At 38.3% G+C, this 26247-nt stretch overlaps 1 protein-coding gene across 5 annotated transcripts in view; it reads left to right on the forward strand.

Annotated features, from left to right (window-relative positions):
- Window positions 1-10949, forward strand: part of RBM27 (RNA binding motif protein 27) — a 70114-nt gene extending 59165 nt beyond the window's left edge. For 4 of the 5 annotated variants that reach the window (XM_047778954.1, XM_047778956.1, XM_047778957.1 and 1 more), the window contains 2 exons: window positions 9070-9180; window positions 10489-10949. In XM_047778954.1, the coding sequence (XP_047634910.1) occupies window positions 9070-9180; window positions 10489-10572 (195 nt within the window). In that variant the 3' untranslated portion in view covers window positions 10573-10949. The remainder of the gene's footprint in view (window positions 1-9069; window positions 9181-10488) is intronic. The other variant, XM_047778955.1, reaches the window with a different exon arrangement.
- Window positions 10950-26247: the final 15298 nt, after the last annotated feature.

Below are 26247 nucleotides of genomic sequence, written 5' to 3' on the forward strand. Positions count from 1 at the left end.
CCCTGGTGGTCTAGTGGTTAGGATTTGGCACTTATACCACCAAGAGCCAGGTGCAGTCCCTGATCTGGGAATTGAGTCCCACATCAAGCTGCTGCACAACATGGCCAAATAAAAAAAAGTCCAGATTTGAGAGACATCTGGGCTCTGGCAGGTATTTGGTTCACTAGTCTGATATCTGTCTGACTCTTATTTTCTTTCTTTGTAAAGTGGGGATTGTCTTTAAGTGACTTCTTTGAGGAGTAAAGAAGATAATATATATATGTATATATATACACACACACACATGTGCAGGCTATTCTTGTGGAAGCTGGGTAAATGTTGATTTTTGTCTTTCAGTGAATATATAACATTCAAATCTCCTTTTTGCCAAATAGTTGGGCATTTAGACCCACTGCCAGCTCTGGTGAAGTGACACTGAATAATGTAAAGCAGAATTTTTATAAATATGACTCTGTAAAAAGCTTTAGCTATAAAAAGTAGATAATCTTGTTAGATAGGAAGCTGCATGCTCTGTCCTGAGGGTTACTGGAGACCTTTAAGTAAATGTTTGTTTGTTTGTTTGTTTATTTATTTATTTTTAGGGCCACACCCACGGCATATGGAGGTTCCCAAGCTAGGAATCTAATCAGAGCTACAGCTGCCAGCCTGCACCACAGCCACAGCAAAGCCAGATCTGAGCCATGTCTGCAACCTACACCACAGCTCACAGCAACGCCAAATCCTTAACCCACTGAGCAAGGCCACGGATCACCCGCAGCCTCATGGTTCCTAGTCAAATTTGTTTCTGCTGTGCCACGATGGAAACTCCAGTAAATTTTTTTTTTTGTCTTTTTGTGTTTTCTAGGGCCTCACCCTCGGTATATAGAGGTTCCCAGGCTAGGGGTCTAATCCGAGCTGTAGCCACTAGCCTACGCCAGAGCCACAGCAATGCGGAATCTAAGTTGCATCTGTGACCTACACCACAACTCACAGTAATGCCGGATCCTTAACCCACTGAGCAAGGCCAGGGACCGAACCCGCAACCTCATGGTTCCTAGTCGGATTCGTTAACCACTGAGCCATGACAGGAATTCTTTTTTTTTTTTTTTTGTCTAAATGTTTAAATTTTAACTCAGAAGTTGTGCTCCAGTGGCTCTTTTTCATTGTCATAAATAGAGTCATTCTAGAGCATCTAGTAATAACCAATTTTTATCTGCATAGACTTACTAACTCTGAAATAGGCATTAGGTTTGTAGAAAAGGGCATACTAGGCATTTGGGGAAGGAGCAGACAAAGCCAAGGCAGGGGAGGCAGCTGCAAGAATGAGACACTGCCATTAGTTTTGGTAATATTTTATAGTTTATTTTTTGTTTTGATAGGGTTCTGTCAGACAGTCTTGAGTGCTAAAAACACACTTATCTAGTGACAGACACTGGGCAGTATAGAAATATAGAAATACATGTGCCTAGACATTAAATAGATTCAGGAAACTTAATAGGGAACTCTTCTTCAGGGCCTTTTATATCCCACAAAAGCTAAAGTAAAAGTATATTTTTTCAGTATTCTTTTATAGTCCTTAAAGGATCTTGAATCATCAACAAATGTGTGAAAGATAATAGGTTGAATTTTAGTGAAGCTGTTCTGAGGTGTGAGGACCTAATTCTGGAGTCCTTCAGTTTATTCTTATATTCATTAATCCACTTCTAAGAATTTATCGTACAGGAGTTACACAAACGATAGCTGGAAGTGTGCTCAGTGTAGCACTCTTTTTTTTTTTTTTTTGCTTTTTAGGGCCACACCAACGGCATGCGGAAGTTCCCAGGCTAGGGGTCCAGTCAGAGCTACATCTGAGGCCTCTGCCACAGCTACAGCAATTCTAGATCCAAGCCACATCTGTGACCTATGCTGCAGCTTGTGGCAGCGCTACATCCTTAACCCACTGAGTGAGGCCAGGGATCAAACCAGCATCCTTGTGGATACTAGTCAAGTTTGCAGCCCACTGGGCACGACGGTAACACTCTTTTTTTTTTTGTCTTTTTGTCTTTTTGTATTTTCTAGGGCCGCTCCTGCGGCATATGGAGGTTCCCAGGCTAGGGGTTTAATCGGAGCTGTAGCCACTGGCCTATGCCACAGCCACAGAACACTCTTTATAATAGTTGGAAATGGAAACCATCTAAGTGCTGCTGTTAAACGCTTGATTTTAGAAGATCTCCTGTGGTATGGTGGATTAAGGATCCAGCATTGTCACTGCAACGGCTTGGGCTGCTGTGTGTGCAGGTTCAGTCCCTGGCCCAGCAATTTCCTTGTGTCATTTGCACCGCCAAAAAAAAATTTTTGAAAAACAAGCAGAGCATGTTTTTAAAGTATAATGACATGAAAAAATTCTCAGGATTGTCTTTTAGGTTAAGAAAAGTTGGGATATGAGATTATATACAAACTTGGAATCAAAGTGCTTTAAATTGTTCCAAGTGGGAGAATTCAAGTTAGCTTTCAATTTTTTTTTCCTTCTGGCTCTTCTGTTTTTAATGCTTTCCAAATGAATATAAATTATTTTAAAAATTAGACTTTAAAGTTCATGCTCACTTTTCAGCATTTTCATACTGCATATTTTAAAACCAAGTTTAAGGATACATGTAAATCTTGGGCTTTTTAGGTCCCAGGTACTTACATTAAAAATAGGAGTAAATTTAAAAATAGTTTACCTTTGAATGGCATGAGTTCGAACTGCACTAGTCTACTTATACAAGGATTTTTTCAGTAATAGGCTGACTGTAGGTTATTACTTAGATTTTCAGCTGTGCAGAGGGTCAGTGCTAATATGTGTTATTCAGGGGATAATTCTATACACAAATTTAAAATATAGAGAATATTTAGGCACAGTGCAAGTTATCTGTAACAACATAAAACATATACATCAACAGTCAGCAGACTTTTCCTAACCAAGGACCAGACAGTAAATGTGTTAGGTGTGCAGCCTATATGTAGTCTCTAAGAGCTTTATATATTTTAAGGATAAAATCACTGAGTCCAAAAAGAACTTTTTAAAAAAAGAACCTTTTTTTTTTTTTTTTTGAGGATAAGTGTTGTACATGAGAACTTATTTATTTTTCATTTATTTATTTTTAAATTTTTTATGGTTGCATCTGCAGCATAGGGGAGTTCCCAGGCCATCAGTTGAATCAGAGCTGCAGTAACACTGGATCCTTTAACCAGCTGCGCAGGGCAGGGTATCAAACTTGCACCTCTGCAGTGACCTGAGCCACTGCGGTCGGATTCTTAACCCACTGTGCCATGGCAGGAACTCCTAAAAAAAAGAATTCGTCTTTCATTTGACACAGATAGGAGGGTATTAAAAACCTTGGTGGCAGTTCCCGTCATGGCACAGCGAAACGAATCTAACTAGGAACCATGAGGTTGTGGGTTCGATCCCTGGCCTCGGTGGGTCAAGGATCTGGCGTTGCTGTGAGCTGTGGTGTAGGTTGCAGACGTGGCTCAGATCTGGCATTGCTGTGGCAGTCAGGCAGGCCGGCAGCTGTAGCTCCAATTCATCCCCTAGCCTGGGAACTTCCATATGCTGCACCTGCAGCCCTAAGAAGCAAAAAAAGGAAAAACCTTGATGAAGAATTGCCTTTAAGTATTTTAGTATTAAAGTTTAGATAAAAGCTGAAAGTTTTAAGTCATTGGGCCTTGCTCAATGGCACAGATAGGATTAGAAGCAGGGTACATTATTTTCCTCCTCATCAAAGAGAGGTTCAGCTAGTTTCAACAGGGAAAGTTATTTATACTAAATGTTTGGAATGCTTGAACTATATTTTGGCATTTTTCAATTAGTGTGCATCATTTAACGGTAAAATTTTTGAGCTGTGGTACTCAGTAATATGTGGTGGAACTAGATTTTTTTTTTTCTTCCTGATTATGAAGATAATAAATGCTTCTCAGGATGCAGTTAGCTGCAAGTAACAGATAAAAACTAGAAAAATAGGGACATTTATTTTCTTTCTTTTCAAGAACTCTAGAGGTAGGGAGGTTTTAAGATTGATTAATTCAGAAACTCAGCCACGCAGGTTCTTTTCCTATTTCTCCACTGCTCTCTTAGAACGTTAGCTTTCCTTCTCAGGCCTTTTTCTTCATGGTGTTGGGTTGGCTACAGTAGCAACAAACCTGGTGTCCATGATGGCTCCTTAGGGTGTCTTCCTTTTTTTCACTATTATGAACAATGTTAGACACGTCTTACTGGATTTGGCATCTTTGAGTGAAATGATTTGTTATGTGGATAGTCCTCCCCGTTGCAAGGCTTCTAGCACCCTGGTCTCACCTTCTAAATGCCAGTAAGTGCTCCTCAGTCGGCATGCCCACCAAAACGCCCTCTAGAAACAGTATTGTCTCCAGCTGAGAAACGTGGGTGTGGATTAGTTTGTAGGAGCAAGATGCTTGGGTCCAGGGCATGCATATATATGTATATTTAAAATTTTAGTATAATTTGCCAAGTACCTTTCCAGGAATGGTGCACTGATTTAAATTTGTTGTCACATTGGATGAGAGCACTTATTTGTCCATCCCCTCGGTAGCACTGAAGTTCGGTGTTTTCACCTTTGCCAGTCAGGGGATTGATGAATGATGACTGGCACAGATTTGGTGTCTGTTTCTGATTTGGGGAAATGGCTGGGTAGGTGAATTACTCTGAGTAACTTCTGCCTCGAAGGTTCCACATACTTCTGAGTTACTGCATATAATTTTTCACTGATGCTATATAATTGATTTTTTCATATTTGCATATATTCACATATGAGTATTTGTTTTATTTGGGGGCAGCCTCACACATATACAAAGTATAAAAGAAAACTCTATACAATAAAAATAAGATTTCCTTTTACCTCCATTCATTCCATTTCACTCCCCATCAGCAGTCACTGTTAATTGTGCAAATGGTATTGCTTTATTGTTTTTAATGGCTGCATGGTATTTTATTGCATAGATGTACCATACTATATTTAATGAGTCTTATATTGTTGGACATGCAACTTTTCCCAATATTTCATTATTTCAAGCTGTGTTATAGATACATGTGTGAGACTAGATGTATATATAGAAAAGTTGAATATTTTGATAGGTAAGTGACATTTTAAGAGGCCAGTACTAAATTTTTAAAGTTTTTTTATTTTATTTTTTTTATTTTTTGTCTTTTTGCCTTATTTAGGGCTGCTCCCGCGGCATATGGAGGTTCCCAGGCTAGGGGTCGAATCAGAGCTGTAGCCACCGGCCTACTCCAGAGCCACAGCAACGTGGGATCCAAGCCGCATCTGCAGCCTACACCACAGCTCACGGCAACGCTGCATCCTTAACCCACTGAACAAGGCCAGGGATCGAACCCACAACCTCATGGTTCCTAGTCAGATTTGTCAACTACTGGGCCACGGGAACTCCTAAAGTATTTTTAATTAGAAAAAATTAATACACGTACAGAGTCAAAAGTTTGGTTAATAAAAACTAAAAAACTCCCCTCTTAATTTTGGCCTACTTTTAGAAGTTAGTCATTATTCATAGATATTTTCATAGAAAAAAATAATGAATATAAGAATACATACATTAAGCAGTTCTCTTTTGGCACAGTGGGTTAAGGATCTACTGTTGTCATTGCAGTGGCTGAGGTCGCTGCTGTGGCTCAGGTTTGATCCCTGGCCCTAGAACTTCCACATGTTACAGGTGTGACCAAAAAAGGGGGGGGAGGGGGAGAATACATACGTTAAGTCTCATTGTTAAAAAATTTACTAAAATGAGATCATTTATAAATACAGAACAACATTCTAAACCTTGTTCTTTTTTACAAAAATGTCATGGCTTTTTTCTTAAAATTTTAAAGACAGTACTCAGCGCATATTTCTGTCCCTTGGGTCAAAAAATAGAACATGCTTAGCTTCTCCAAAACTTACTTCTGCCCCCTGGCAGCCACTGTCTTCTGTCCTCACTTTATTGTAATCACCTCCTTGCTTTCTTTATACACTTGATTCTCATTATTTGTGGATTCTGTATTTGTTTTTTCTCCTATCCACTAAAATTTATTTACAACCTAAAAATCAATACGTGAAGTGCTTCAGTGGTCATTTTTAGACATGTGCAGAGCTCTGAAAAATTTGTCAGCCAGTACACATGTTGTCAATTCTGGTCAAATAAGGTGACATTCTGCCTTCTTGTTTGAGCTCTCATCCAGTATTTGCAGTTTATTTAGTGCCATATTTTTCTCATCTTTGTGCTTTTCATTAGCGATTTCAGCATTTAAAATGGCCCCAAGTATAGTTCTGAATGCTGTATTGTGTTCAGTAAGGCTAATGGTGTGCTTTATGGGGAAGATGGGTTAGATAAACCTCATTCAGGCATGAATTGTGGTTTTGGCTGTGAGTTCAGTGTTAATGAATCAACAGTATATATTAAATACACTTTAAACATAAAACAAGGTTATGTATTAATCAGTTGATGAAGATGTTTTGACCAGAGGCTCATAGGAACCTAACCCTCTTATTTCCCTTAGGAACAGTGGTTCAGTATTTGCTAATTCAGTGTGTGCAGTGAACTTGATGTGATTATTGCAAATGATGAGAGCCAACTGTATTTTTACCACCTAAATTTGTAATTCTTAAATGTTATGGTATGACTCTACCTATTTAAGAACATTTTTATATATGGAACCACCTATGTATTCTTTTGTGTCTTTTTTTCTGAACCTTGTCTTGATGAGGTTCATTCATGTATTTTGCTATTTTTGTCGCTGTGTAATTTTCAGTTGTATAAATGTACCACAGTTTATTTTTCCTTTCTTCTGTTAATAGCTATTTGGGTTATTTCTACTTCATTTTTTTTTTTTTTTGTCCGTGCCCACAGCACACAAAAGTTCCCAGGCCAGGGATTCAACCCATGCCACAACAGCGACCCAAGCCACTGCAATGACAACACTGGATCCCTAACCCACTGAACCACATGGGGACTCCCTCCACTTCATTTTTACGAACAGTGTTGCTATGAACATTCTTTTAAATGTTTTTTAATATATATATGTACATATTTATGTTGAATATACATGAAATTGTTGACTGAGCTTCAGTTAAGATTATATTAAAGATTCCCACAAGAGTTCCTAATGTGGTATTATTAAAATACATCTTTATTCTATTTATCAGTCTTAAAATTTGTTACAAGTTAGGTAGTAGGAGTTATATATTTGTACTTTTTGACTGCATACAAATCTAAATTTCTCCTTCCTTCAGTTGTATATGCAATATATTTAATGCCTTAAAATTCCTTTTGCGGAGTAGAACTGCTACCCTCTTTATAGAGACCAACCCACTTAATATAAGTTAAAATTTTTTGTTTTGCTTTTTCTGATAATAAAATTAATATATCTTCATTTAAAAATTCGAATAACAAAGTCTAGGATCTAATGTATGGCCTGGTGACCAGAGTTGACAGAACTGTATTTTATAATTCAGATTTGCTAAGAGAGTAGGACTGTAACATTCTGCAGAAAGGGGAAATGTATGAGGTATAGCGTGTTAATTAACTCCAGGGGGGGAGCCCCTTCACCCTGTGCCAGATCATCATGTTGCACACCTTAAACGTCTTCTGATTTCATTTGCCAGTTTACTTCTGTAAAGCTGGGAAGAACTTAAATAACATGGGAGTGAACAAAATAATGAGAAAGCCTTTCTGTAACTGGACTGAACAGTAAAGGACAGAGTAAGGGAAGGGATTACATGTGTTGCCTGTTTGGTTTTTTCCTTCAAGGTTTACTGCGATATAATTGACATCGAACATTATATTATTTATGATATGTAACATAATTAATTGACATATGTATATATTGTGAAATGATGACTAAAATAAGTTTAATTTTGAAAAGATAGTAAATGTATGTTTGGGTTAGGGCTGTTTTGTTAGGTCAGTTTAGTATGTCCCATGAGTCAAAATGTTTGGTGTCAGGTTATAAACACTTAACACCTACAAGTGATAATTGGAATTTTTCCGTATGTCGTCAGCTGGTATCAGTGCAAACGGTAAGTAGTGACTGGTTATGGGTCAGGCCTACTGTACACTCTTGCCATGCAGTGATCTGAGTGTTCTGTGCAAATATTTTACAAATGCTTCATGAGTCTGATCAGCCTTTTCCCTAGAAAAACTAGAGTGAAACCCCAAATTTAAAAGAACCCCTTCTATTACATATTTTAGGACTGAATCAAGAATTGAGGATATTCTGCAACTCAGCATTATTTATAGGAAAGATGTAGGAATGATTAAGCTTTCACTTTCATGAAACTTTGGGTTTCTGATGTTTTGTCCTTGAAATGAAACTTTTGCTTTCTCTTGTTGAAATTTGCTGGGGAGGAAAAGAAATGTTTAGATAGTAATGACAAAAAATACATTTGAAACTGAGCAGTTTTACCCTGAGTTAGGATGAGTAGATGTTTGATATTTGTTGACTGAGTAGATGAGCTAGTGAGTGTTTGTTGTTGTTACATCGTATTTCAGAAAAAGGAGGAAATAGTTTTATCAGATAGAGATGGGGCTGTAAGAGATGTCATGAAATGAATAGATAATCTTTAAATCACTTACATTTGTAAAGTTTTAATCTAAATATGTACATTAAGGAGTTCCTGTCATGGCACAGGTGAAATGAATCTGACTAGGAACATGAGGTGTTGTAGGTTCCATCCCTGGCCTCGCTCAGTGGGTTAAGGATCTGGTGTTGCTGGAGTTGTAGCTCTGATTTGACCCCTAGCCTGGGAGCTTCCATATGCCTCGTGTGTGGCCCTGAAAAGCAAATAAAGAAATGAATAAATAAGTGAGTGAGTGAGTGAGTAGATTAAGACAGTGTTGTCCTCGTCATGACTTTTCTTAGTAGAATGACTGTATAATTTATCATCCAAACCCAGAGAAATCCTAAAATTTGCATGACATCAACATAAAATCCTGGGCTATCTTGGGAACATGTGGTCCTTTAATTAAAAAGAACTTCACACAAGTTATTAAACTTTTAAAAGAGCACACAATTTGAAGAAATCATTTGTAAATATGAGTACAAACTTTTGTGTTCTATTTTAGCCTGCAAATCAAGGGTCAAAATTCAAAGACCGTCGGCTACAAATATCATGGCACAAGGCCAAGGTGCCTTCTGTATCCACTGAGACTGAGGAAGAAGAAGTCAAGGAGGAGGTAAATTTAATGATTGAAAATAAGAGTTGAATTACATCATTTCCCAATTGTATATTTTTTGACTTCAGAGAAAAAATAAATATTGAGTTCTTTCATGCATGTGTTTAACTAAGACTAAGTCTAAAGTTTATTAAAGACTCAGATCAGGTGCAGAAATGGAAAAAAAGCTCTTTGGGGGTTATTTTCTGGTATTGGAGAAACTGTTCTTGTTTTAAAATTTGTAGTTATGTTGGCTTTATTAAGGCTCTACACTTTTTTTTTGGTAAATGAAGACAGATTGAATGAACAAATTTTATATGATTATTTTAGTTTTTATTCATATTCTGTAAATAATAAATTTGAGTTTCTTACTTTCTCTGTATAGTTGGTTAAAACAAGAGTGTAAAGTTGAGCATAAGAGGGAAGAATATCAAAACCAAGGACTTATATACCAGTACTAATTAGCTTCTTAAAAACACAATGAAAGTCAATTTCACTTTTGTACTCCTGTATTTTGCTCCTGTATTTCTAATACTCCTGTATTTTTACTCCTGTGTTTCTAGCTTTCTAATAATCTAGTTTATTAAAATAGATGCTTAGACAGCATTGCAAGTTATTCCTCATTTACCATAATTTTGGTTTTAAAAGATAGCTATAGCATTATGGCTGATCAGAAGTCTTCTGACCAAGTGGAAAAAAGCAGAAACATTTCCCCTTGTTACAAAAAAGAATGAAACAAAAGAAAAATCTTGGTATTTTTGGGAATGTTTGTAGGTACCTTTACTTTGTGTAAGATTTTAGAATTTTATATATTTGTGTTGGGAAGGTAGTATTTCTTCCTCGCAGATAATTGGATATTAGAAGAAAGGTTTAGAAATTCGAATAGTCATTAATTTCTCTCTCTCTCTTTTTTTTTTTTTGTCTTTTCAGGTCTACACCCACGGCATATGGAGGTTCCCAGGCTAGGGGTTGAACCAGAGCTATAGCCACTGGCCTACACCACAGCCACAGCAATGCAGGATCCAAGCCATGTCTGCGACCTACACCACAGCTCACGGCAACACCAGATCCTTAACCCACTGAGCGAGGCCAGGGATCGAACCCACGTCTTCACTAATGCCAGTTGGATTCGTTAACCATTGAGCCACGATGGGAACTTCTATACCTTTTTAAAAAATATTTTAGAGTTTTTTTGCCCTAAAAGATACTCTGAGTGCTTGTAAATCCAGTCTGGCCTTTGTATACTAATCTCTTTGTCCTTTGTCCTAAAAGTAGTATACTTAATGTTCTTGTGCCACTGAGCAGATTTTACTCTCTCTCTTTCTTCAGGAGACGGAAACCTCAGATTTGTTTTTGCATGATGATGACGATGAAGACGAAGATGAGTATGAGTCTCGTTCTTGGCGAAGATGAGATCTGATGTGAGCTGTATAATTTTTAGGAATATTGTTTAGAAGAACAACTTTTTAAAATTATTTAAAGAAGTCAATGAGCCAAAAAATTTTTTTTTATTTTTCTTTTCAACACAGTAGGTGTAAGGACAGCAAGTTTGCTCTTTAAATACATCTCATAACTGCTCATGATACTAAAAAGCGCCAAAGGCCTGGTGACTGTAACACAGTTGTGAAGATCCACAGGAATGACATGGGTAATCTCTAGAGCCTTATTTTCCACACCACCTGTTTTTGTTGCTATTGGTGTTGGATTATGATGTAAATGACAGGGTGTTCAGAATTTTATTTTGGATTATAATCTGCTGATAAAATTTCATTAAATGTCAAAATTGCCTGGAATCTCTTAACTCTTAGCTATTATGGATGGGTAGGAGATATTTGTAATTAAAATACCCTTTTGCTTTCAAGAGTTGTCTTGGAAGAAAAGCAAATGTAAATTTTTTTATTGAGGAGGAGCCCAATTTGTATTCAGTCTAAATTTTGGAGCGGGGTTTAATGTGCACCAGTGAGTGCTATTTTAGTGTAAATCATAACTGTGTTTGTACACGCTGTAAGGCAGTGCTAGCCAGCCCTGTGGTATTTCCAGTCTGTCATCGTATTAACTCTCCTGGACTTCTCCTGCTACTGATTTTTTTTTTTTTTTTTTTAATTATTGAGCATTGCCTCAGTTGGTCTTTTTTTTTTTTTTTAAACATACTCAGAATGTAAAAGGCTTTTACCTGTTGCCCCTTTCTCATCCGTGTTTTCTTTCTCCTGATAGAGAAATAATGGGTTACTCATTATTGAGATAAGTGATTCTTTTGGGCAACCACAAGTCCCCAATAAAAAGCTTAAACCAGCACCTTGATAAATAAACGATGTTTTGATGAGACTAACGGAAGGGTTTCGGGGAAAGAGTAACCAGCTTTTTTTTTTTTTTTTTTTTTCCTTTTTAAAACTTGAGTTTAGTTAACACAAAAGAATTTAAAAGTTTCTGAAATTCTTTTCCTAAATTTAAACCATGATGGTGAGGTGACTGGGGGTAGGTTGGGGATGGGGTGGGCTAGGGGGGTGAGTATGCTAGTAATAAATGGGAGTTGTAACTTGACTTTGATCAGATGACCTTATATTTTCATAATTTTATAGCTTGTTGCTACCCATGAACATATGCATCCTTCCGTAGACAGTTTCCTTCACTGTGTGCATTTTTACTGTACACTGTATAGAGTAGAGTATCTGTTAAGTAAAATATATGTGTAAATTTATGTCCTTGTGTTCTGAATGTTAGATGGAAAAGCAGAGGAGCAACACTACACTGTATTGACCCCTGGGGAAATAAAATGATTAGTGTACATAGGAAGTCACGTTTTCAAGGGTATACACATCTATGTTTTTATAATACGTGTGGTGTGAAAATTTTAAACTTCCTGTTGGCTTCAGAAAGTTCTTGGTGATCACTCTATCAAGGATTTTGTTACCTGAGGTAAATACTGTTTCTCAAAATAGAAACTGTTCACTAAGAAACTTAAAACCACCAGGACTCTAGATTTACTTAGCTTCAAGAATTTAAATCCCATCTTCTGAATATCTGTCTTTCCTCTTCTACTTATTTTCCTGGAATGATGAATCAAACCAGGATCATTTTTAAGTTCATGTAATTTTCCCTTCATCTTATTAAGGACTTACTCTTTTAGGTTATTATTGTATTTCTGATAACACAAAGCTAGAATAAGCTTAGAAAAGAAAGAAAACCTTACAATGGGGTACCTAGAATAAGCAATCCTGCTCCTTCCTCCTCCATCATCTCTAATGAAATTTCTTGATGTCTGTGGCTCAGTCAGTATATATTTTGAAAGATTCATTGTGGTGAATATTTTGAGTCCTGACAGTTTAAACGTGATAGAGGGAACAAAGGATTTATATATTTTTTGTACAAAGTTTTTTCTTAAACTGTATAATTTTGTAAATAATTTGTTTGGTTTTTTTGTGTACTAAAACTACCAGCGTATAGATTTCAATAAGAATTGTTGTATTTTTGTATTTGGGAACTGAAAATTACAGTAAATTAATGGAGCTGTAAGAAAATTTTCAGTAGACTGACAGTTCAACAGAATGAGATTCCTTTTCATATGATTTTTTAAACTAAAATTGACATCTTATTACACTCATAATACAGAGAGTTGAGAATTTGTTTAACTTTTTGGTTCTTGAGGGAGAGGGGATGAAAGAGATGGATCTTAAAATATAGATACTTTTCCAGCAAGTTTTAAGGCCCTTTATATATAAAACTTAGTTTTTGTTACACCTTAAATAGGACTAAAATACTTTAAAATGCCCTAAGAATTCTAAAACATATTTGACTCTCAAAAATGAATTTAAAATATGCATTAAATATAATGTTAGAAAATTTAAGATTAGCATAAAATAGTTGAATGTATATATTTTTTTCCTTTAGGACTAAGATCCCCAAGTTTAGAATTTCTCTTAAAAGCAAGCAACTGTGACTTATTTTCTTGCAATCTTCATTTACAGAAATAACATAAACCATATGAGGCAAATTCTGTTCTTTTTGATGTGTCTGACATCTTTCTAAGTAGCTGTTGAGTAGTAACAACCACCAGTCTGTCTAGGTCAGCATGATTTGCACTAGTGAATTGCTGCCCAGGCTTAAAACATAACTCCAGGGAATGCAGAATTTTCTTCCATTTCTTTATGTTGTAACATTGGGAAAACATTGTCACTAGCTAAGATGATAAATTGGAAAACAGTCTTGTTAGGGTGGGAAAAAAGTCCATGGTGATGGATCATTATTTCAAAAAGAAGAAAAAAAAATCATGTGAAAAGGAATAGTGGTTCCTCTTGATGTATAGTATGCCTGTATTATAGTTTTTACAAAATTGTGAACTTGTGTAATAGTATAATAGGAGATATTGTTGAATTTCTAACTGTTTATACATTTAAATTCATATATGTAATGTTTGTTTTATCGATTACAATCTGAATTTCTAAGAAGCATGTTGACTTTTGCAATAAAGATGCAATATGGAATGGTTCACAATTGGGAAAAAAAAGAAAAAAGTGTTACAAATTTAAAAGAATTTGGAAAATTTATGAACCATTCCAAAAATTACAACAATCACCAAAAAGGCTGTAATTCTGGCTTGTTCTGGAAAGAAAGACTATGTGTGTGTACGCTTGCTTGAGTCTGAGAATGAATGAGCAGTGGATTTGTATGTGTGTTTTATGTTGGGTTCATGTACGTGAGAGAATGCCACTCCATATGTGTTTGTGTACCAAAGTCACTGGCTATTAAAATATTCAGTAGAGTAACTCTTTTTGACAGGGTGGTCTTGAACATGAGAGAAGGCTGTTAAACCATGAGCATATTTATTTGTTCATGGTTGGATCTTGATATCCCAGATAAAAAGCACAAAACAAATTTATAAAAGCAGTTATATTAATACTATCTTGAGGATATTCAAGATGCCAGGCAGCAATAGGAAGGACATTTCCCCGAAGCACAGTAGCGAGAAGGGAAATAACACCTTGAGGAGATAACCTGAAGACAGGACGGTTCTGATTGTGATGAATACTTGTAGAATAGCAAGAGAAGAAAGTGATGGCACACACTAAGGGCTGGGTGGTGATGGGGAAAGGAAGCATATCACTTGGGCTCTCTATTTTCTTCTTTTAAAACTGCTTTTCCTACACATTTCTCCATCAAATGACTGTGCATCATCCAAGAAGAGTCATTCTTTAAATCTCAACTTACAGAGGAAAATACTGAAGAATGGGAGTAAATTTCATTTTCGTTCTTTTCAAACACACAATTTTATCCATATTTTATAAATTAAGTAAATTAAGCAAGTAGGCTGTGTGACTGTTTGTTTTGAATAGTTGATAATTTATCTGATTTTTTAACAAGCAGCCTGGGACTTTGGGTTGGGGGGGTGGGAGGGGCAAGCATAATTCTGAACATTACATACATTTGTTTAAAAGTAACAAGTCAAACATTTTACTAAAATGGAGTTCTTGTTAACAAATTATTGTTTTTTTTTTTTTTTTTTTTTTTTTTTTTTTTTTTTACTGATTTTGATGTAAATTCTAAAGCCAAGGATAAAGGCTGAATCTTAAGCCGCAGTGTACTATCTAGGCTGCATCTAAACATAAGACATGAGTGTGTATTTCAACGTGTGGGATCATTTTAATTTAGTTTTGTTTTGTTTCATTTTATTTTATTTTGGCTGCCTCTGTGGCATGTGAAAGTTCCCAGACTAGGGATCAAACCCATACCACAGGAGCAACCCAAGCTGCTGCAGTGACCTGAAAGTTGGAATTGCTTTAAACAAGTAGATAGCGTTTTGTAAGTCAGACCTGCCCATTTTGTATCATTTTTAGTCTCAGAGATCTATTTGAGGGACCAAAGAACACTGATTTAGGGAAAAAAAAGGGAGGGGCTATATACTGCTAATCTATATGTTACAAATCACCTTCATTTATGCTAAGTGACTGCCTTTTGACCTCTTCCCTGGTTTTGCAATCGACCTTAGGTTAACTAAACCATCCTACACATTCTGAGATAGACGACTTGATACAGGTGGAATTAAGGTCAGAATGGTGTTTGATGATTGCACGGTGTTTGTGCTTTGAGTCTACTCTTAGGCTTCTGCAAATTGTTTTTTTGTTTTTTTGTTTTTTTGGTTGTGGCGGTCAGGAAGCATGATAAACATTGTTGCTTTTTCTTTGTATTTATGGGGTTTTTGTTTGTTTTGTACTTTATTTTTTTAAAATGTACTTGATTTTTTTAATTTAACTTTTGCAAAAGAGGAGCAAGGGAGGAAGGTCCTAATCTAATAGCCTATTAATTTGTTTTCAATGAGAGTAAGTATATTTCCTATATCACTTCAGTGTTTTTTAGCCACTGCATGGAGTTCTTATTACTTTGATAGAGTGGTCCATTGGTTCTTAGAAATAATTCATTTGGGGTAATGGTTAGTGCTTTGTTAAAAATTTTTTGTTCTTTTTTTTTTTTTTTTTTGTTCTTCTTGTCTTTTCTGGGCTGCACCCGTGGCATATGGAGGTTCCCAGGCTAGGGGTCAAATCGGAGCTGCAGCTGCCAGCCTACACCAGAGCCACAGCAACACAGGATCCGAGCCGTTTCTGCAACCTACACCACAGCTCACGGCAACGCCAGATCCTTAACCCACTGAGCAAGGCCAGGGATCGAACCCGCAACCTCATGGTTCCTAGTCGGATTCACTAACCACTGAGCCACAATGGGAACTCCATGTTCTTTATTCATATCTTTGTTGGGGAGTAGGATTATGGAAATGAGCATTTTAGTTGCTTAGCCATGTTTCTGTTGATTTTTCAATTTTGCTCTTTAAAAACCTCTTAAAATTGAGTTTCTTGTTAACAGTTTTCTAAAGTAATTGTGATTCTATTTTTGTGAGATACTGATATATTTCTCCCAATTTTAAATTAAATTAAGTAGTAAGGGCTAATTAGACCTTGCCAAATTAATTTGGTTTTTTGAGTTTTTGTTTTTGTTTTTTTTGTCTTTTTTTTGCCTTGTCTAGGGCCGCTCCCGTGGCATATGGAGGTTCCCAGGCTAGGGGTCTAATCAGAGCTGTAGCCGCCAGCCTACGCCAGAGCCACAGTAACGTGGGATCCGAGCCGCGTCTGCAACCTACACCACAGCTCACGGCAACGCCGGATCCTTAACCCACTGAGCAAGGGCAGGGACGGAACCCGCAACCTCATGGTTCCTAGTCGGATTCGTTAACCACTGAGCCATGACGGGAACTCCTTAATTTGGTTTTTTGAGGATGATTTGTCTTCAGGATTGAGGCTGTGCATATGTTTAGTTTGAGTTTTTACAACAAGGACTGCCAGTTTATCTATTTAAGCATCTGTTCCTGTGTGAACAGTTGAGCTCTAGTTCCTGAACCACCCTCCAGTGAAGGGGTTATTTATTTACTGTAGGACTCAAAATTGTTAACATTTAGAGCCTGTAGGGGGCTCCAGAAGGCAAAATTTAGTGGGCCTTAGAGCAGTGACTGAATCTTTTCACAGCAGTTTAACAGCAGATCAAACGTTTTTGCATCTCAACCCAAAGCATCCATATAACAGACAGTGCTTACCCTTAAGCTCAGTGTGCACTGATATTTCTTTCTGTTCTTGTCAGGATCCATGGTTTGGCTTTCAGAGTTGCATTTTGGAAAATGTTAGTTTATTGAGTTGCAGGACAAGTTGGATTGTTAAGTCACTCTTGCTGTGACATTGTCAATTCTGTTTTACATGTAAAATGATAAACTTTCTTGGCCTGGAAAAGTAGTCTGGAGTTTGAGGTTAACCTTTAAAATTAAAGGTGAAAATTATATATATATATATCAGTTGATTACTTAATTGATTACTTGATGCTCTTGAGCATGAAAGTATTTTATAATTTTTAAAATACACAACTGTGAATGGCTTTTTATTTTTTATTTTTTTAATTTTTTAATATTTTGGTCTTTTTGTTTTTTAGGGCTGCATCCGCAGCAGCATATGGAAGTTCCCAGGCTAGAAGTCGAATTGGAGCTACAGCTGCCGGCCTACAGCACAGCTACAGCAATTCGGGATCCGAGCCATGTCTGCGACCTATACCACAGCTCACTGCAACGCCAGATCCTTAACCCACTGAACGAGGCCAGGGATTGAACCCTCGTCCTCATGGATGCTAGTCGGGTTCGCTAACCACTGAGCCATGATGGGAACTCCGTGAGTGACTTTTTAAATATGCCTGGAGTTTTATATTTTTGTCATTATTTGTCCTGGGGAAGGGATGGAATACTAGTACATTGGTGCTACTTTTTATGAAATCTAAGGCACTTTGTAGGGCTTATTTTTTAAAAACCTACCCACAAAGTCCATGCAACTACAGATATTTAGCCTGTGGTTCAATAAAGATTATTTGGCTTTGAATTTAATTTTGCATTTAGAGTTGATCTTAGCTATCATTCAAAACAAATATCTCATGGGTTTGATATCTGTCAGAAAATGGTAAATATTCCAAAATCGTGCCATTGAATTTCATCCTTTTCAAACATATTCTCCTGCAAGTTCATAAGGAGTAGGAGATAGTGATAAACTCCTGTATAAAATATAGTTACCTAATCCTCACCACTTTCCTTAGTCTTAGGCAAGTGTGTCATTTGTGTATTCCCATGTCTGAGCTTTTCTGGTTACTAAAATATAAAGAGAAAGATGGGGAGGTGAGAGTGAGATGGTTGCTGTATCTTCGGAGATCCATAGAAGAAAACTGTTTTTAAGTCTGCAGAGTGATGAAATCAACACTGATCATGGAAATAGAAGTTATTTGTACATTTCACTGTTTCTCTCCTCTTGTCCTGTACATTCCTTCTTGTTTCCTGCAGCAATAAAACTCACTTTCCTATAATACCATGGCGCCAAGTCAGTATTTTCAGTTAAACAGGTCGATAACGTTAAACTATTCACTTGCGTGAATTCAGTCCTATTCAGTACATGCATGGGATGCAGATGTGAGCCAGGAAAATTGCTCAGTACCTTGCCTGCATTCTGCTTAGAGTAGCGCTTTGAAGAAAGCGCTCCCTTGTTCGCCTTAGAAAACTGAGTTTAGGAGAGAGTAAGTGGCTTTTTGGAAGTCACACGGCTTGTAGAAGCGGGACCAGGATTGAACACAGGTCTGAATCCAGAGCTCATGCTCTTAGCCTCTGTGCTCTGCTGCTTCTCATAAAATGGAATATTGCAAGGCTATAGATTGTCACAGGTCTTTTTTATTAGTGTCTGTCAAACACTGCCTTTCTGGCTCCATCTATCTCATCTGCCGTGGATTGGAACCAGGCTCCCTGGGGGACCAGCACTATGTTTTTAGGTAGCATATTGGAAACCGTGGAGCACAGTGTTTATAGATGCTAATTTGTGGGGAAACATTTTAAAGTAATAATTTTCTGTGACCTCTATAATGTACAGCCAGCCAATTTGATACATTTCACAATAATTTGGCTATATCATAACCTATGTTTATTTTATTTTCAATTTTATCTTAAGTATTTTCCCTGTGGCAAGCTGAATTATGATAATCTTGCAGTATTTATACCTTGCTTCTTTGTGGTTTTCAATATTTCTGATGTCTTCTTCCTTTTAACCTTGGCATTAAAAAAGTCATGCTGTACATAAATAAGTTTACGTGATTTAATTTAATGTTTTCATATAGTATACTGAGTTTTCTAAGGAGAAAGTGCTGAGAACAGCAGTGTTTGTTTATAGTTATGTTTATGACATAGATTTTTTTGAAAGAGTCTTCTCAGTGAGTAAAACTGATGTTCATGTCGTTCTGTTGTTTATAGTTATTTGATTTTTCTCCATGTTCAGATTTCTTAGTTTAGTAATGTCATTCTAAATCCCTGTGGCTTTCTAATTTTAGCTTTTTTGGCAACTATGAGATGTTTATTGACTACTAATGATATGGTAATAATTGTCATCTGCAAGAAGGAAAAGAAGATGTTAGCACTCTTGGGAGAAAGGGGGCTTTTTATTCTTTGACAGCCCGTAAGAAAACTAAGCATGTTCTAATAGGTTCAACAGAAAAAGTTTGTTTTTTGTTTTTTGTTTTTGTCTTCTTGCCATTTCTTGGGCCGCTGTCGCAGCATATGGAGGTTCCCAGGCTAGGGGTCGAATTGGAGCTGTAGCCGCCAGCCTACACCAGAGCCACAGCAACTCGGGATCCGAGCCTCGTCTGCGACCTACACCACAGCTCACGGCAACGCCGAATCCTTAACCCACTGAGCAAGGCCGGGGATCAAACCTGCAACCTCATGGTTCCCAGTCGGATTCGTTAACCACTGCGCCACGACGGGAACTCCCAGAAAAAGTTTTTTATTCTTGACACATTTATCGGCCATTGGGGATATTTCCAATATAGGAACTGTCTCAGGGAAAGTGCTGAGACAAGAGAGAATGAGTACAAAATTCTGCTGGTAACAGTATAAGTGTTGAGAAAGGTGTTTCCCCCTAAATTTTGGATTCTGTCATTAAAATGATCTCGTCATCAGGTGTTAAAAAAAAAGCATGTTTCCTCTTTTTAAAGCATCATCTGCATATTTTGCTTTGAAATGTTAAAGATGGGGAAGAATTTTATATAGAGAACTTATTTCTTAGAATTATTTTTTCTTTTGAAAAATTTCTCCTAATAACTTTAAAGCACTTCTCTCCTTGTGATTTATTTAAATCTTAATAAATTATACATTTCTGCACTTTAGCCATTCATGTGAAAATTATTTGGAGTCGTCGCCATAGAATGGTGCTGTGTGGTCTCCTGAGGCCCCAAGTATGTCAAAGAAGTTTCATCCACTCTTCGTTTTACATTTTCCTGTAACTATTACTGATAAATCAGATAAAACTGAACAAAAGTCTTTAAAGGTTGAAGTGAAGGATTAAAATCTGTGTAGAAGTGAGGATTGATTTATGTCAAGACTATGGCTAACTTTTGTGCTGAGCTCCTTGTATTTTTGGAAAGCTGTTCCAATTTCTTGGAAGTGGCTGTATCTAGGCACACAAAAAAGAGAGAACCCAACTGGTAAGTTCAGACATGTTCAGAAAACTGCATGTTACCTGTAAAAACAGTACACAGTGTGTTTTGTTTTACAGCCCAGGAGGATTGCCTTTTTATTCATCTTGAGGTTTTGATGAACATCACTGGCAGTATCTTGGTGCTTCATAGACTTTTGGGGGAACAGCTGGTTACAGTGGGTGGTTCCATTTATTTTTCTGTCTTTGTGGCCTGCATCAATCAGAATCCAAAGAAAATGTGCACACTTAAAATTGGAGAAGGTGGTACAAAGACATTTGATTGTATTGAGCATTTTAATAGAGTAATCTTTGACCATGTTTTGCCCAGAAACATGGTGGGGTTTTTTTGTTATGTGCTGTAAATTAGAAATTAAGAAAACATTAGACAGGGTAAAATAGGCTACACACAGAAGCCCTTTAATAACTCTCAAGTAAATGACTTGAACCAGGAGAGGTAATAAAGGACAGCCTTTTATTTAGCTGATTCTCACTTCATTTCACCACCGTCAATTTTAATGGTGCTAAGAAGAACCTATAAACTTGGAATTGTGAAGCATACTGTTACTGTCCAAGTACTGCCTATAATTCTTTCTCCCCCCCGCCCCCAGTTTAAGTCTCAGTTTCTTGAAGCATGATGCTACTTTTGGGTTGTACTTGTGGTGGCACTCTTCCCAGTCAGCTAGGGGTGGTGAGCAGAATACCTGAGGCCCCAGTGTCTGATGGAGGCAGCTCACCTCCCACAACCAGGGTGTTCCTCAGTCTTTCAGGTGTCAAGAGAACACCAGCCTTGATGTCAGAAGAAGATTAGCTACTACTTTAGTGCTCATCATGTGACCCACTGTGCCTGGGTGTTTGCAAACATTCTTATTTACTCCACGAAGGACACTCTGATTTTTCCCTTTCTGCCTAAGGGACTGAGGCCTTGGCAGGTCATAGTCTCAAAGCAAAGCCGTAATTGGAAGTCGTGTTACATCTGACTTCAAAGCATGACTTTTAACCACTGTTTGGCACTCTGTTTACACCCCAGTACTTGTGTGAGCTTAGATAAATTACTCAGTCTTTTGAATGCTCAATTTACTTATAAAATGGGTTTTATATTATCAGAACCCATTTAATGTTCACAGGATGGCAGTAAGCATTAAATGAGATAATATCTCTGAAAGTCCTTTGTGAAATGTAAACCACTAGTAGCAGATCTCCTTACCTTCATCACATTGTCTGAATGGAGCTCTTTTCAACCACAGTTGAATTTCCTGCATGGGTGGTTAAATCTTGGGGAATTGCCTCAGTGTGTTTAGCCATGTGGGAGAAAAGAGAAGGGAATACATCATACCCAAGATTGCAACTTTATATTTCTTTAAAACATCACATTCACCAACTAGATACAGACAGACTCTGGGTAATGACATTTTCTAATTCTTAGCAATTGCTAATGCATATTGCAGGTAGCCATGCAGTGAGTTAAATACAGCATGTTCTGACAGTCTAACAGGTTCCTCCCAGCAGATGGTTGAAGAGGCTCATTTCCTGATCAGGGTCCCCTCATTGGTCTTCCCCAGAAGGATGGAAGTGTTTTATATACTTAGGTAGTATATCCCAAAAAAGCATAAACCCAAGATCTCAGGCTCTTGGATCTGGGAATTTACTCAACAGTCATGAATTTAGAGTCACCCTTACCGATTGTTCTGTTGTATGCCATGCCATCTCTTCCAGCCAGATAAATCCTTTAGCATGAGTCTCTAAGGGAGGTTGTTTTTCCCTAGCTTTAACAGCTCTGTAAAGTGTGTACGCCTCCTGGTCTGTGAATTATGTTTCCAAAGGAAAACATTTACAATAGAGAAATTGATGAAACTGTTGTTCCTATAGAATATATTTGGAGGACGCCGAAATTAGCTCTTGAATAGATCCGTGATTGCTACAAATTGTGTGACATAACTACGCCAGTTGTTCATGGGTTTTGTATTTCTGCATAAAAGGCAGAAAATATTTGAAAGCAAGCTGTCATTTTCTCCATCTCTTTTTAAAATTGTCATTCAAGTGGTAGACACTGAAACAGATCACTTTCTTAAAACTCTTAATTAAACAGTTCTGTTGTAATTAAGCAAACATTGATTTATAGTGAACACTCTGGCAGATGAAAATGTTTTCAACACTCAAACAAAATATCCACGTGTTTTGTCTGTAGAGGATGGCACCTTGCTTCTGCTTTACAGTGGTAAGTGTACCTTTCACCTTAGCACAGCAGATGACAGCAGAGGCTGGGGCGTTCATGGAGGAAAAGATGTCACTCTCTGCATTGGGGATAATGCTGAAAAGCAACCTATTCCTTTTTGAATTTTGGAAGAACGTACCATCTGATGTTCCTTTGCATCAGGAGCAAATGAGCGTCATCTGCCCATTTGTTTAAAGAATACATTCATTTATACAATAAATACTGAGGAAACTCTTTCCCCCACATAAGTTGATTTGACATAAACGTATTAGCTCAGATATTTACTTTTTTTTAAAAATTTTTGTCTTTGTAGGGCTGCATTCGTGGCATATGGAGGTCCCCAGGCTAGGGGCTGAATCGGAGCTGTAGCTGCCGGCCTGCACCACAGCCATAGCAACTCAGGGTCTGAGCCATGTCTGTGACCTACACCACACACAGCTCATGGTAACACGGGATCCTTAACCCACTGAGCAAGGCCAGGGGTCGAACCTGTGTCCTCATAGATGCTAGTCAGATTGGTTTCTGCTGAGCCATGACAGGAACTCTTATCTCAGATTTTTTTTTAGGAATTACCTCCTTTCAGTAAGAGGCTAGCAACACTGGGAAGGAGAGAAATTCTGGAGTAGCTCTGTAATTTTCTTCCTTTCTTCCACTAGCTGGTTTAATTGTTGCAATACATCCTGCAGATATTTTAGTAATGGGTACACTTCTGGATGTTGCTTTTTAAAGGTGACAGTAAAACTATGTGAGCAATAGTAGCTGGTACAGATCGCTTAAATGGAAGGGCGGTCTGGAAATTGTAATTCTGAATACTTTCATGGGCAAGTGAGGAAACTCTGTACCATGGTGCAACGTGGTACAAAACATGAGTATTACCAGTTTAGGTAATTAACAAAATATTTTATCTCTCCTCTCCTTCCAGATTTTTTTCACTTTTATGGTTTATTTTTTTAAATTTTTGTCTTTTTAGGGCTGCACCCTCAGCATATGGAAGTTCCCAGGCCACGGGTCGAATTAGAGCTACAGCTGCCAGATCCACCAAAGCCACAGCAATGCCAGATCTGAGCCGCATCTGTGACCTACACCACAGCTCACAGCAATGCCGGATCCTTAACCCACTGAGCGAGGCCAAGAATCGAACCCCCGTCCTCGTGGATACCAGTCAGATACGTTAAGCACTGAGCCATCATGGGAACTCCCATTTTTATGGTTTATTGAGTGTTTATGATTCTACTTCTGATTAATTCCATTCTGCCCTCTGAGAGATGATGTGTTTTTACACATCACATGGCAAACGTCTTTTGGGTTAGAAATGTGTGGAGAGAGAAGTGGCAACGTGACCAGTGTGGGTAGAAAAACCTGAACCTACTGCTTCTTACACCTGAGTGGCTCCTTGAATTCCGCTGGTCTGTGTACAGTGCCAGTTATACTGCCTGACAAGTCACGTTGGTCAATAAAACTTGGAAGTGACACAGAAGCTTTGGCTGCGTGTGGGTTTGATTTTGTTAGTACAGCTAATGGCACTTGCCCAGCCCCTGCATATTTTCCCCACCTTTGGACAAAGGAGCTAATGTGCTACTTCCAGGGAGCTCGGTTTCAGGTAATATGTTCTCTGCTCTTTGTGGTATTTCTATTTTAATCCCACAACCTGATGACTGGTCCAGGGTTCATTGATGCTAGAGGAGTACGGGCAGGGATGGTGAAAAGCAGGAGAGGACAGATGCTAAAGGAATCTGCTGTTCTTGCGTTGTTTCCTGCCTGTTTCCTCTGCAGTCTTGTGTGGGTCCTTGGCCGAAGCCATCTCAGCTGGGTAAGCACGGAGGGGAAAGGCACAGAGTTACGAAAGTGGGGTTGATGGTGGAGTGAGGGCGGACACTGGCCAGTGAGAGCTTCTTGAGTGAAGGGTGGGGCACTCATTCGGGCCCGTTGGAGCAAGGGCTGCTGGTCTGCTGCAGACTGGGACAAGCCCTGCCCTGCCCCCCACCCCAACCCCCCAGGGCAGGACACGTCGTCACTGGAGCAGCATGCTCTAGAGTGTACTGTGTGAGCTACTGAAAACAGCTCCAGCCCCTATTTTTTCTGGTAAATAAACCCATATTTCAACCACGTTCACTAAAGGCCCGTCAGTGGCACTCACTCCAGACTCCTGCAGAGACAGGATGCTGGTTTATGCACCTGCCATGTAACTCCCTCTTCGCTCCATGCAAGAGAGCGGTAGAGAATGCAAGTGAAGGAGAGTGACTTCCTCAGAGAGGATAACTTCAGGTCCACCCTAGCTTATGACAGCGGATCTTATGATGAGACACTAATGTGCTGTGACACAGGGTGTTAAGGATCCCTGCCTTTGAGCAGTAGCTCCCGCATCTGATTGCACACCAGGAGATTCCCAGGGAATCTTAAAAATGAAGGTTACTGCAGTATTATGTTGTGGTTTTTTATTTATTTATTTATTTTTTGTCTTTTTAGGGCCGCTCCAGTGGCCTATGGAGGTTCCTAGGCTAGGAGGCAAATTCAAGCTGTAGCTGCTGGTCTCTGCCAGAGCCACATCAACATGGGATCCAAGCTGAGTCTACAACCTATTCCACAGCTCATGGCAATGCCGGATCCCTGACCTGATGAGCAAGGCCAGGGCTCGCATCCTCATGGGTACTAGTTGGGTCATTACCACTCAGCCACAACGGAACTCCCCAGTACTATGTTTTGTTTTGTTTTGTTTTTAGTGAAATTAATGCAATTTATTTGATATTACTCAAACCACAGTACTGTGGCATCCTGATTTTCTTTTTTTTTTAATTTATTATTATTTTTTCTGCTGTACAGCATGGGGCCAGTATTAAGTTTTTAATTTCAAATTTCAGTTGTTCATTGTTGTAAAAAACAATTGGATTTGTACAGTGAGCTTTTATCCTGCCACCTTGCTGGGCAGCTGTGAATATTCTGTTAGTAGTCCTAGAGAGGGGCTTGACTACACACACACACACGCAATATAAATGAAGGTTTTTTTAATTTCTATTTTTGATTGATTTATTTTTTATTAAAGTATACTTGACCTACAGTGTTGTGCCAATTTCTGCTGTACAGTAAAGTGACTCGGTCATACAAATACATACATTCTTTTCTTCCAGATACTCTTTTCCATCATGAGCTGTGCCAGGAGACGGGATGTCATTCCCTGTGCTATGTAGTAGGACCTTGTTATTTATCCATTCTAAATGTAACAATTTGCCGTATTATTTTATGTTAACTTTTTTTAACTCCCCCAAGTGATTCCGTCAGGCAGCATGAGAAGTACGTCCTTGGATCATGTTAGGTCATCATTATATATTGATGACGTGATACAACAGACAGGACATCTCAACGAGGGGTCATTCCTGTGACTCTTTGGCTCCAGGGCTGAGCGCTACAAGTGCCTTTGAAAGGATCTGACCCTGGGTTTCCAGTGTGGGTCGGGAGAGGAGCCCTGGAAAAAGGACAGGAGTAGAAAAACCAGTCTCCTACCTGCTTCCGTTTTGGTCAGCACATTGATACAACCATCTTACAAACCCTCCGTGGAACCTGAATGAGCCGCGTTCTACTCCAGGGGTGATGGGAAACATCCCTGGGACTGAGGCTGTGAATTAGGAGGTGAGGTGGGGCCTGTCGCCATCAATCCATCACGAAAGCTGTGGCTGGACGGAGGGTGAATTCCATGTAAAATACCCAGTCCCATCAGACCACAAACTGAGTTGTCCTAAGAGTTCATTGTTTAACATTAAAAAAATTTTTTTTGTTGTCGTAGTCGATTTATAATGTTCTGTCCATTTCTGCTGTGCAGCAAAGTGACCCACTTATCATTGTATAACCTTTTCA

Source organism: Phacochoerus africanus, chromosome 4 (assembly GCF_016906955.1).
Source record: "Phacochoerus africanus isolate WHEZ1 chromosome 4, ROS_Pafr_v1, whole genome shotgun sequence".
NCBI lineage: Eukaryota > Metazoa > Chordata > Mammalia > Artiodactyla > Suidae > Phacochoerus > Phacochoerus africanus.